At 37.3% G+C, this 13,507-nt stretch overlaps 1 protein-coding gene across 1 annotated transcript; it reads right to left on the reverse strand.

The window, feature by feature from the left end:
- Positions 1 to 6,622: 6,622 nt before the first annotated feature.
- Positions 6,623 to 8,998, reverse strand: LOC107763209 (trihelix transcription factor DF1-like). The gene is made up of 2 exons (XM_075228326.1): positions 8,567 to 8,998; positions 6,623 to 8,231 (listed from the first exon to the last, which is right to left on the reverse strand). The coding sequence occupies exons 1-2, from the start codon at positions 8,860 to 8,862 to the stop codon at positions 7,361 to 7,363; spliced, it is 1,167 nt and encodes a 388-aa protein (XP_075084427.1). The 5' UTR covers positions 8,863 to 8,998; the 3' UTR covers positions 6,623 to 7,360.
- Between the last annotated feature and the right edge of the window lie 4,509 nt (positions 8,999 to 13,507).

The following is a 13,507-nucleotide window of genomic DNA, read 5'->3' on the forward strand; positions in this document are numbered from 1 at the left end:
TGAGTCCTAAACTACCCGGACTTTAGCATTAATAGTAGCTACGCACGGACTCTCGTCACCACATGCGTACGTAGCCCCCCCCACAATTAGCAACAATTATTTAATTTTAATCACCTATGAGGTAATTTTCCCCTTACAAGATTAGAAAAGAGACTTACCTCGTCTTGCTCCAATTTAATCCACAATTTTGCCTTTTTCACGATTATCCAACTCTGTCTGGCTCGAATCTAGCCACAATAATTCGATAAAATCACTAAAAATTATAGGAAATAAATTCTATAAGGAAACACTATATTTTAAATAAAAATCCCGAAATTAATTAAAAATTCGCTCGCGGGACCCATATCTCGGAATCCGGCGAAAGTTATGAAATCCGACAAGCCATTCAATTACGAATCCAACCATACCAGTTTCACTCAAATACGACTCCGAATCGATACCGAAATCTCAAAATTTCATTTCTATGAGATTTCTAAACTTTTCCAAATCTCAAATCTCAAAACACTAATTAAATTGTGAAAAACAATGATACACTTGTATATGTAGACCAAATCCGAGTTAGAATCACTTACCCCAATATTTTTCCCTTGTAAATCTGCCAAAAGTCGTCTCTACTCAAGCTCAAGTTCGTCAAAAATGGCAAATGGGACGAATGTCCTCTTTTTATAAAACTGCCCAGCAGCCTTCGGAACTGGTCCTCGAACTGGGCCTCGATCGCGACATCGAACATGTGCCTTCGATCAGGGCATCGAGGTTGTACCTTCTATCAGGGCCTCGAGGGTTGGGCCTCGATCCTAGCCCTCGAGCCATACCTTCGATCATGCCCTCGAGCCTTGCCTTCGATCGCGGCTTCGATCACAGGCTCGAGCCTGGACCTCGGTCATGGCCTCGATCAGGGTATCGAGGTTGGGCCTTCGATCATAGCCTCAATCATTGCATCGAGCTTGAGCCTTCGATTGTGACCCTCGATCTTGGGTCTCGATCCTGGCCCTCGATCTTGCCTTCGATCATGGCCCTCGAGCTGGACCTTCGATCATGGCCCTCGAGTTGGACCTTCGATCATGGCTTCGATACACTAGCTCGAGCCTGTACCTCGTCAACCCTGGGCTCGATATCTGGCTCGATATCTAGGCTCGATATCAGGCTCGATATCTGGACTCGATCACAGCCCAGAATGTCCAACAGAAAAGGAAAAATTGCAGCATCTTTTTACCTCAAATTTTTGATTTGTTAACCATCCGAAACTAACCCGAGGCCCTCGGGATCTCAACCAAATATACCAACAAGTCCTAAAATATCATACGAACTTAGTCGAACTTCTAAATCACATCAAACAATGCTAAAACCATGAATCATACCCCAATTCAAACTTAATGAAACTAAGAGTTTTCAACTTCTACATTCAATGTTGGAACCTATCAAATCAACTCCGATTGACCTCAAATTTTACACACAAATCATACTTTACATAACGGAGCTATAAAAATTTTCGGAACTGGATTCCGACTCCGGTATCAAAAAGTCAACTCATCGGTCAAACTTCCAAACTTTAAATTCCTATTTTAGCCATCTCAAGTCTAAATTCACTACGGATTTCCAAATAAAATTTCGATCATGCTCCTAAGTCCAAAATTACCATACGGAGCTGTTGGAATCATCAAAATTCTATTCCGGGGTCGTTTTCTAAAAATGTAGACCGAAGTCAAACTTAGCACTTTAAGGCCAACTTAAGGAACCAAATGTTCCGGTTTCACCCCAAACACTTTCAAATCCCGAACCAACCATCCCCGCAAGTCATAAATCATTACAAGCACCTACGGAAAGTTTTATTTTAGGGAAAGGGGTTCTAAAAGTTAAAATGACCGGTTGGGTCATTACACAAACGTACATTGGTTAAACTTTTATTCAAAAAATAATAAAAAATTACCAATTTCTATCAATGTGTGTGCCAAGACCCGGTGTCACAAGTGCATGAGTATCTAGTAGATTATACAAAACTCCAAATACTATCTGAAATGAAATAGACAAAATATAAATATAAGAAGAAACACTGGTAGCTGCAGAACGGCTCAGAAAGGCAGCTCACCACTATGCCTCGAGATGATGTGGGTATGTGATGATAGGTCCTCCACTAATACCTGTCTCAGGTCCTGCACAAAAAGTGCAGCTAGTGTAGTATGAGTACGTAAACAACGTGTACCCAGTAAGTATCAAGCGTAATCTCGAAGTGGTAGAGACGAGATGGCCGACTTTGACACTCACTATGGGTTAATAATAATGATTGAAATAGAATTAGAATATTTAAATCAGCATGATTTACAGAAATTATAAATAATTTATTTAATTAGCGGAAATAATCAAATTCCTTCAAATGTAACAATTCTCAATATATTAATTAAATTCCTTCAATTCAAATAAATTCCAATTTATCAATTAATCTCATTTACAGGAGTAACAATTAATTCCTAAACAAGCAAGAATAATAATTCATTAAATTTCAAGAATTTTCCAATTTATTAATTAGCTTCACAAGCTGAAATAAATTATTAAAGTATCGTGTAATTATAATTATTAAGCACGATTTCTGCCGAGGACGTACGGCCCGATCCAGAGTGTCATGTACACTGCCGAGGGACGTGCGGCGCGATCCATAGATGCATCTATCCTGCCGAGGCTTCGGCCCGCTCCACAAGAAAGGAGGACATTTTCTTATGTGCCTCCGGAAGGAGAGTATATTCATTATAAGATGAATTTGGGAGGAGAACAATTTCTTTTAACAATTAATTGATTTAAACAGACAATCAAGCCTATGAGCTTTCCATCCTTTAATATCTTTATCTAACAATTCACAATATATTCATATAGATATCAATTAATATAAATAAATCAAAGAATACAATTTACACAAGTAAGGCATGCTTTGAGTCCTAAACTACCCGGACTTTAGCATTAATAGTAGCTACGCACGGACTCTCGTCACCACGTGCGTACGTAGCCCCCCCACAATTAGCAACAATTATTTAATTTTAATCACCTATGAGGTAATTTCCCCCTTACAAGATTAGACAAGAGACTTACCTCGTCTTGCTCCAATTTAATCCACAATTTTGCCATTTCCACGATTATCTAACTCTGTCTGGCTCGAATCTAGCCAAAATAATTCGATACAATCACTAAAAATTATAGAAAATAAATTCTATAAGAAAATACTACATTTTAAATAAAAATCCCGAAATTAATTAAAAATTCGCCCGCGGGGCCCACTTCTCGGAATCCGGCGAAAGTTATGAAATCCGACAACCCATTCAATTACGAGTCCAACCATACCAGTTTCACTCAATTCCGACTCCGAATCGATACCGAAATCTCAAAATTTTGTTTCTATGAGATTTCTAAATTTTTCCAAATCTCAAATCTCAAAACACTAATTAAATCGTGAAAACAATGATACACTTGTATATGTAGACCAAATCCGAGTTAGAATCACTTATCCCAATATTTTTTTTCTTGAAAATCTGCCAAAAGTCGTCTCTACTCAAGCTCAAGTTCATCAAAAATGGCAAATGAGACGAATGTCCTCTTTTTATAAAACTGCCGAGCAGCCTTCGGAATTGGTCCACGAATTGGGCCTCGATCGCGGCATCGAACATGTGCCTTCGATCAGGGCATCGAGGTTGTGCCTTCGATCAGGGCATCGAGGTTGAGCCTCGATCCTAGCCCTCGAGCCATACCTTCGATCATGCCCTCGAGCCTTGCCTTCGATCGCGACTTCGATCACAGGCTCGAGCCTGGACCTCGGTCATGACCTCGATCATGACCTCGATCAGGGTATCGAGGTTAGGCCTTCTATCATAGCCTCAATCATTGCATCGAGCTTGAGCCTTCGATTGTGACCCTCGATCTTGGGTCTCGATCCTGGCCCTCGAGCCTTGCCTTTGATCATGGCCCTCGAGTTGGACCTTCGATCATGGCCCTCGAGTTGGACCTTCGATCATGGATTCGATACATTAGCTCGAGCCTGTACCTCGTCAACCCTGGGCTCGATATCTGGGCTCGATATCTAGCTCGATATCTGGGCTCGATCACAGCCCAGAATGTCCAACAGAAGAGGAAAAATTGCAGCAGCTTTTTAACTCAAATTTTTGATCTGTTAACCATCCGAAACTCACCCGAGGCCCTCGGGACCTCAACCAAATATACCAACAAGTCCTAAAACATCATACGAACTTAGTCGAACTTCTAAATCACATCAAACAACGCTAAAACCATGAATCATACCCCAATTCAAGCTTAATGAAACTAAGAGTTTTTAACTTCTACATTCGATGTCGGAACCCATCAAATCAACTCCGATTGACCTCAAATTTTACACACAAGTCATAAATTACATAATGGAGCTATGAAAATTTTCGGAACTGAATTCCGACTCCAGTATCAAAAGTCAACTCCCCGGTCAAACTTTCAAACATTAAATTTCTATTTTAGCCATTTCAAGCCTAATTTCACTACGGACTTTCAAATAAAATTCCGATCACGCTCCTAAGTCCAAAATTACCATACGGAGCTGTTGGAATCATCAAAATTCTATTCCGGGGTTATTTTCTCAAAATGTTGACCGAAGTCAAACTTTGCACTTTAAGGCCAACTTAAGGAACCTAGTGTTCCGGTTTCACCTCAAACACTTCCAAATCCCGAACCAACCATCTCCGCAAGTCATAATTCATTACAAGCACCTACAGAAAGTTTTATTTTAGGGAACGGGGTTCTAAAAGTTAAAATGACCGATTGAGTTATTACAGACGGACCAACTTGCCATTGTCTAAAAAACAAGGAGAAAATACATTCTTGATCATTGAATCGCATCAATGGAGCGTCGATGAAACCTTCCCAGACCTTGTTGTTTATACTGAAAGAGAGCGTCAGGAGAAAGGAGAATAAATACATAACTGGAGGAGGTTGGATTTAATAATAGCTCAAGCAAATTTTTACAGTTAATGGAGAACAAAGGCCTGCTCATATGCATATACTCTAAAAATCGAATTGAGGTCTGGGACGTAGAGGGGAAGTGTGTGTAAAATTTATGACTTTGACAAGGAATTTACCATTGTAGCACTCATAAATAGAACCTGCATGACTCAAACTAGGTAAGACTCTCTGTACAGATTTGTTTTATAGATTCTTTATAAGCATTCAGAATTATTATAAAGCCAAAGTTCTTGATAGGATTCAACCCAAAGATCTATAGAGTAAAAACTCTTGATAGGATGTAGAAACAGAGGAGGCAATGGATGGATATATTTTATTTTCCAGAAAACTACATTTTATTTGCTGCACTTTTATTTTGATATCTAAGAGCTATTTTTATTCAATTCGGTTAAAGGTCTACAACTTCAACTGCATTCATGGTAATAGAAGTTTCTTTATGTAGAAGGTTCCAACGTGTGACAGAACATGAATATTTTGCCTATATTTGGGATGATCGGTGTTTAAGGATTAAGGGTGGGGTTGGATGATCCGTTAGTTTCAAGGGTATGTTTGAGCCAAAAATAAAAAGTTAAGGGTATTTTTAGACCAAAAGATTAACGGAGAGTATTTTTAACCCATTATCAATACGTTAGGGGTATTTTTGACCCTTTTTCGGTTCTTAAATTGTGTATCCATTACACTTTTGGAATCATAAGTTCAAATTTTTGTTTTTTTAAATAGTAATTTTCTTACATCTATATCTATTTTCCATGTTGAAAATATTGAGATCAGTTGAACGCATTACTATATGCTACATCATACACTGCTACTAGTTATAATATACACATTTTGTTTAATCATATAAGATTTTACAGCGACAAAAGAAGAATAAGAATTTCAATGTGTGAAAATTTTGAAAGAATTAAACAAACAAAAAAAAAAGTACTTAATTAATACACAAAAAATAACATCAGACACGCCCATCTCCCATGGCGTCTACTTTTAGAAAAAAAAGAGGAAAAAACAACAAGATTGACATAAGATTTGAACTCACAAACTCATCTAGAAAGATACACTCAATAACCATTACATCATATAATACTTTGAACATGTATGCAAACACATATTTAAATATTTTTTGAAAAATATAACACTAATATACATGATTTAGAACGGGAAGCATGGATTCACGTGCCCCATGGAACCCCCTAAATACGCCCCTGGTGGTTGCAAATAGACCATCAATATATGAGGCCCCTTTGGTTTAGCAACAAAAATAAGAGAGGAAGACGGCGAGCAGGACAAATTTCGTAATCATATGCAGGAATTCAACAAAAATTCTACCACTTAAATACGTTGATTGAGTTTAACTTCTATACACTGATAAGCGTAGATGAAGTTTTAATGATTATTTTATATAAATGATAACTATAGATAACCCCATGCTCAAAGAAAATAATAACTTAAAAATAAAACAGATAATCTGTTGCAACAAGTAACTAAAACAATTACACCCGATAGATATAATACTCCATATCCTTACCAAGATCCTAATATGACAAACATGCAAAAGTATATATCAATTCATACAAACAGAACCAACTATTTTTAAACTATTACACACATGGGGATGGTGGGGAAACCAAAGCCTCAAAAGGAAAAGAAAATGTATACTATGCTATATATTGTCTTAAATCACACAAAAGCAAAACTATTCCGTCTTTCACACTATTTACCCAACATTGAATGATTAAATATACATAACTAGAAAGAAAAAGATGCCACTTCTTTGTGTGTGCATTTGTAGTAAAAGTAAATTTCCGAATTAAAAAGTCCTCCTCACACTTAATGGAATCTGAACCCACATTTCCAAGGGACATTAACTCCAATGATTTTGCCCCCCTTCTCAAAAATGGATTTATAGTAAAAAAAAAAGTAAAAACTTGTTCCCTCAATCCATTATAGTTACTGAAGAAGGATTTATAGGCAACTATTTGATAGTATCAAACTTTATTGTCATCCTCTTCTCTTCTTCATCCTCTTCATCATTTTATTGACTTTGTTCAACATGTTGTCTGTGAATAATTTCTGTTTCCAACTGTTGCTGCTGCTGTTGTTGGTTCATTATTTGCATTAGTAACTCTCCAGCCTTCATACTAGAACCTGGATTTTCTGAACTGAGCAATTGTTTCTTGGACTTATTTTGATAGACAGAATCCAGTAGATGAAAATAAGGACATGTTTTAGAATCTTCTGGCCTCCTCTTGTGGCTTTCTTTAACTCTCCTATAATACTTGTTTATGTTCTCCCATTTCTCTTTACACCTTTTGGCATTTCTATCATATCCAAGCTTCTTCATACCAGATGAGATGTCTTCCCATAGAGGCCCTTTTGGTTATCCATTGTCTGGATATTGCAAGTCAACGTTCGTTCTTAACTTGATCAATGCTTCGACTTCTGCTTTAGGCCATCGACAAGAACTCATATGAAACGAATTCTCACCAGCACTGTCTATTATATCTTGTTTGTCCAACATGTTCTCATGCTTATCATTGTCTTGCTGCAAAACATTCTCTTGGCTTTCAACAGTTTTCACCGACGAATTCTCAGTCTTCTTCTCATGAGATAAGTCCATTGGCGACTGTACTTGAACGGTTTGCTCTGAGATTTTCTGCAAGAAAGCAATAACTGCTGCATCTTTGGCTGCAGAAATTGCTCTTTCATTGGCTAGTGCTTCTTTTTCTTTCTTTAATCTTGATATTTCCTGCATCTTCCAAGCTTCTTCCCTCGCTATCCGATCCCTCTCGCATTTTTCTATCGCTTCCAAGAACTTGTTTTGCAAATCCTCTTGCTTGTCCAACACTTGCTTCATCAACCTCTCAAAATAACCAGCCAATTTCCTTTTCTTCTTCACACTACCATCGGATTCCTTACCCGAGGAAGAGTTTGTGGACGTGGACGTAGACATGAACTCCGGATTGAAATTGAAACCTTGGTTTCGATAACTGAAATCTTGACATCCACTAGTAGCTGGTTTTATCATTGTCATCGGCATAGGCATTGGTACTGGCATTGAAATTAATGTTGTTGTATCCATCCTATTAATCTGGTTGTCCAAAAGTTCTAATTGCTCGAAAAATCGATAGTTTTTCCCAGTTTGTCTACCAGATCTACCATCTTTTGTTCTCTTGTGATACTTATAAATGTTCTCAAATTTCTCCCTGCATTTCTTTGCATTTCGATTATACCCTAGCTCACCCATTTTCCTGCCAAATAATAAAACAAAAAAATTTCCCATTTGTCCCTTCTCTTTCAAAACTTCAAATTTCACCTCAATTACAATTAAAAAAAATATTCCAACAACCAAACAGAATACTGCTTAAAAAGTTAAAAAGCTACTCATCTAGCTAAAATTCAAAACAATTACTCTCACCAAGTATAACAAATGCAAGGCAAATTGAAAAATACCACAGGCCTATAAAAGTGATGAACTAATAATACCACTAATTAGATGGTTATTGAAAATTGAGCTCAATATAACAAAACAAATTAACCAAATATGAATTGTATAAATGCAAAAGAGAATGATGTGTGTTTTTACCTGGAAATTTCATCCCAAAGAGGGCCTTTGAGATTGGAATCACGAAATGCAAGGTCCATTTGAGACCTTATTTTGAGCAAAGCCAAAGTTTCATCGTGTGGCCAACGATTCCCACCTGATATATTATTCTTTTCACCTTCTAATTCCCCTCTGCTTCTCTCTTCCTCTTCTGAACCTCCACCGACACTACCACCACCGCCGCCGCCGTCATTCCTCAGCTCCAGCGCCTGAGTTACGGCGGCGCCACCAGCAGCAGCAGTAGCTGAATTCTCCAACAACACTGAAGTTTCCAGCATTTTCTTTTGCTTCACACACTAGTAGAAGTTTACAAGAAAGTTCACAAAGGTGAAACTTTTTTCTTGGGCTTAGTAGTAAAATAATTGAGGAGTGGCACTTATCCTCTCCTTTTATTTTTCTTTTTTCTTTTGGGTTGATTTGAAATTTGGGGTTTTACTCCTACTTTCTATTTTCTTAACTTCACCCCACTATTTTTTATTCTTTTCCTTTGTCTAAAGGTATAATGAATCGTGCTCAGAAATTTTTGTAAGCGGTGTTAATATTTACAGAATTAAATAAATAAATTAATTACTGCAATAACAAACAATATTAATTTTTATATTTATATTTAATATTTTAATTTTATTTATTATTTATATATATATATATATATATTATAAATAAAATTTGACGAAGCGGTGTCACGTGCCCTGTGCTGGTATGCCCTCAGGGTGCTGAATTAGGATTTTTCACAATTGAAAATTGAAGTGGGACATATTAATGATGTGACTTGGATTAATTTAATTCAAGTTTCGTAAAATCTATTAAAAGAATAATACTCTTTATTAGGATTTATTTTGTTTTCAAATTCGAGTCGTATATCGCTGGTTAAATGAATAAATCATATCCACTCAACTTTAGTCTTTAATGGTTTATAGAAGTGACTGTCCAATAAATTATACAGCTTGTCAAGGGTTAATTGGTTATACATGTATAAGTTGAATTTTTCCTCTCGATTTTGACTTTTCTGATCACGCTATAAATGGCTAGTCAACTTTGCTATGGTGAAGTCCAAAATAACAGCTTGGATACACCATTTTCTATATTTTCTCCTACTATTTATTTATTCAAAACCTTGGAAGAATTAATTTTGGAAATAGGGAATAAAATAGAAAAAGAAAGAAGGTCGAGATGAGTCATTGTTATCAATTTGGCAATTTGAGGAGATACCAACAAGTGGAAGATAAAGATGAAGTGAGATGGAGGGATAAGTAAATTTGAAAGAGTTGAAAAAGAAATATGTTCAATTTCCAAGTTGGGATTTGTAAGTTTGCTCCTTAAAAGCTAAAATTTAGTTAAAAAGTCGGCCATACAGCCCACGTTTTAGCTTTTGGACACTTTCTTGTTTTCATACGAAGGTTTTTATATGCAACTATATGGGTGAAAATGAGAAATGAGGTATTGCCTTTTCATATTGTCCTTGTAACGACAAGAGTTCTTTTAATTGTTTTCAGAATATGGACCCATAATTACGGCTAGAAAAATGAATTTTAAAAAAGGGGCGGAAAGATTTGAAAACTAAAAACTTATTGTTGGTTAAGTAAAAGCAACTTTGGCTGTACTAAAATATCGGGTGATTAAAACGATATTTGAATAGTTGATTACTGGTTAAACAAGAAAAAAATCGTTTCTGCATTTTGGAATAAACTTGGTGTGACTTTTCCTTATACAATGATGATATTAATAATAATTGTAATATTGTAAACTTATAGAGCTCGAGCAAAGTCCTAAAACTTGCTCGCAAGAGTTGATTGAGTTGGTTGGGTAAGTAGTTTTCCATATGTGAGATCTGAGATCGATTTTCCTCACCAGCGGTTTCTTCAGTCATAATTCGTCGTACCAGACTTGCTTAGTACAATTTAAATTTTTATATTTTTTGTGTGATTTGCGAGCTATTGCATAATGAGCAAATTACACAGCACACACTCGAAAGATAGCGACATCAAATTTCTCAGGGAGTTTTCCAAAAAAAAAAAAAGGTACTCAAACTTAAATTTTTCTTTTCAGCTAAAAAAGGAGCCTAGGTCTTACTCTTCTTTAGTAAAAGATTTTTTCTTTACCAAGTTTCTTTGACTTCAAATTTTCTTTAACTCCTTTCATATCTTTTTTGTTTTATTATATCTTTGGGGTTTACCTGGGGCGAGGGGTTCTAATGGGCTGATGATAAGTTTGAGTTTTATGTATGATTAACTGCCTTGTAATAATAAATTGCAATTAATGTAAGAAGATGAAAGAAACATAAAGTTGGCCTTTGGGAAAAGGAAAGAGACACCTAATCATAGAGAGATCAATACTAGATGGAATTCATTTACGTAAACTCGACGCCATGTCAGTTTCGTATAAACAAAATAAATTAAAAAAATATGTGCAGTAAAAATTATTATTATTATTATTATTATTATTATAAGAAAGAAAAACAAAAAGGAATCTAAGAAGGTGTGTCATTTTCAAACTTGCCAAAGAGTGAAGTAATTATCTTTGAACCAATTTTCAACCACTTGGAGTGAATCTGTGGTTGTAAATTGCATGCTGTCCCACACTGTATTATCCGTGGTTCTTTTAAAATTATGAAAAGAACTCTAATAGTTATTAAACTATGCAAGTGAAAAGTATCTGGTTGGTCGTCCATTATATTAACTCTCATCCATAAATTTCAAGCATTTAGGGTGTGTATATTATTTAAGCATTTTCTTTTTCTTTTTTATTTCCTAAGTTCTTTCAAAACGAAAAATATTCGTATTTGTTTCTAGTCAATATACATATATTTGTGAAACTAAACATTACCTTTTGACAATTCGATTAAATTGAGGGATTAGAGAAGGAAAAAAGAAAAAGACAACAAGAATCAAACTCACCTAATATATAGGGGACTTTCGCAAATACCGCCAGACTATGAGCTTGATGATTGTGTTTAAATTTAAGTAAGGACAAAGAAACTTGTTATTTATTTTCTAGATTAACTTTTTCAGAGTAAAATAAAGTTGAACTATGAGTAAAAGAAAAGATGTACCTTGTCCAATTGGTAAGTTTTAAAAGCTCAAGGACGCTCGCTTAGCACCCAAACTATATCTATATCTGTATACGGACAAAATCGGGCTCATAGTATATCCTGATTTTCGATCAAATAAGCCAAGCTCGAGGCATGATGACAGGAGAACGAGATCGAGGCAAAGGTCTCATCAAGTCAGAATCCGGGGGACAACGCCCGCCCTCGAGAATATCGGGGTCACGGTTCGAATTCGGTCTTAGCCTTGAGCGACTCCGAAGAACATTGTCAGACAATCGGGCACGGCCAACGGAAGGCCGTAATATCCGTGATCAGCCGAATATCACGACGGAGATCTCGGGACGTAAGAATCGACAATCAGTTAATCGGAGGATTTTTACCTTTTATAGAGTTGTACCTAGAATAGGATTCCCCTACTATATAAAGGGGTCTGATAATTCATTAAAGGCATTGTAACATGCATACCAAAGCAATATAACGTTATTTTCTTTATCACTAGCTCTTTTCTCTTTTTGATTGGTGTCGGCCGTGGCGAGCCCGGCTCGAGGACAAATATTTTCACAAGGCTGGAACTATCCTGCTTGTGCGGTTTGAATTTATTCTATCTTTGTTTGTTCAATAGTAACTTAATTTATCACTTTGTATCGAATTAATCCGCGTATCTTTAAAACCATTTACAAATTTAATTGTTATCCGATTTTGAGGATAAACAGTTTGGCGCCCACCGTGGGGTTAAGGATAATAGCGGCGATTTGATACAAATTTCCGTAACATACCCTACTTTACACTTGCTCTTTGAAGTGCCTTTGATTTCAGGTCAGCGTTAAAATGTCGAACTCCCAATCTGCCTCTCTAAACACGGATGCTGAGTCTGGCCACCATGGCGAGAACGATAATATAACGCTCGGTAACAAGGTGCCCCCCACTAATCCCAACGGAATTCCGGTCGCGGACCCGATTGACGCCAGCTCACATGTGGCCATCAACACGAATTTGCCCACCGATCTTGAGAACAACATCCGCGGGGGAGTCCGTTCGGTAGCTCAAAATGCTCGTGACGGTGAGGGAGATGGGATCAGCTTGTGGGTGATCTTTGAAATGCTGCAGGCTCAACAGGCAGCGATAGCCCAACTGCAGAACCGAAGCCGCGCTCCTAGTAGAGTTGAGCCCGAATCATCTCGGGAAAACACTCGCAGAAATAAACCAGTCGCAGATAGGCTAAATGAAGTTGAACCTGAAACCAACCCCGAAATAATAAAGATGATCGAGGAATTAAAAAAGCGGGTGGAAACGAGAGAAAAGAAAATCAAAGCTAACGACAAGAAGGTGGAGACTTACAACTCCAGGGTCGACCAAATCCCCGGAGCGCCGCCGATATTGGAAGGCCTAGATTCCAAGAAGTTTATTCAGAAACCCTTCCCTCCGAGCGAAGCCCCGAAGTCGATCCCTAAAAATTTTTGCATGCCTCAAATTCCTAAGTACAACGGGACAACTGACCCAAATGAACATGTGACCGCATACACGTGTGCCATCAAGGGAATGACTTAGAAGATGATGAGATCGAATCTGTCTTGCAGAAAAACTTCGGAGAGACCTTGTCAAAAGGAGCTATGATATGGTATCACAACCTACCTCCTAACTCTATTGATTTATTTGCTATGCTTGCAGATTCATTCCTTAAAAGCACACACCGGGGCTATCAAGGTTGAGACCAGGAAGTCGGACCTTTTCAAAGTGAAACAGAGGGATAATGAGATGCTTAGAGAATTCGTGTCCCGTTTTCAGATGGAACGGATGGACCTGCCTCCCGTCGCGGACGATTGGGCAGTTCAGGCCTTCACCCAAGGACTCAATACTCGAAGCTCGTTGGCTTCGCA

This window comes from Nicotiana tabacum, chromosome 13, assembly GCF_000715075.1.
Source record: "Nicotiana tabacum cultivar K326 chromosome 13, ASM71507v2, whole genome shotgun sequence".
NCBI classification, from domain to species: Eukaryota; Viridiplantae; Streptophyta; class Magnoliopsida; order Solanales; family Solanaceae; genus Nicotiana; species Nicotiana tabacum.

Bases quoted from the DNA above. Each gene is read 5' to 3' on its own strand.
- LOC107763209 (XM_075228326.1), bottom strand. From the start codon at position 8,862: ATGCTGGAAACTTCAGTGTTGTTGGAGAATTCAGCTACTGCTGCTGCT. The intron at 8,232-8,566 runs GTAAAAACACAC...ATTATTTGGCAG, and splicing joins CTTTGGGATGAAATTTCCAG to GAAAATGGGTGAGCTAGGGT.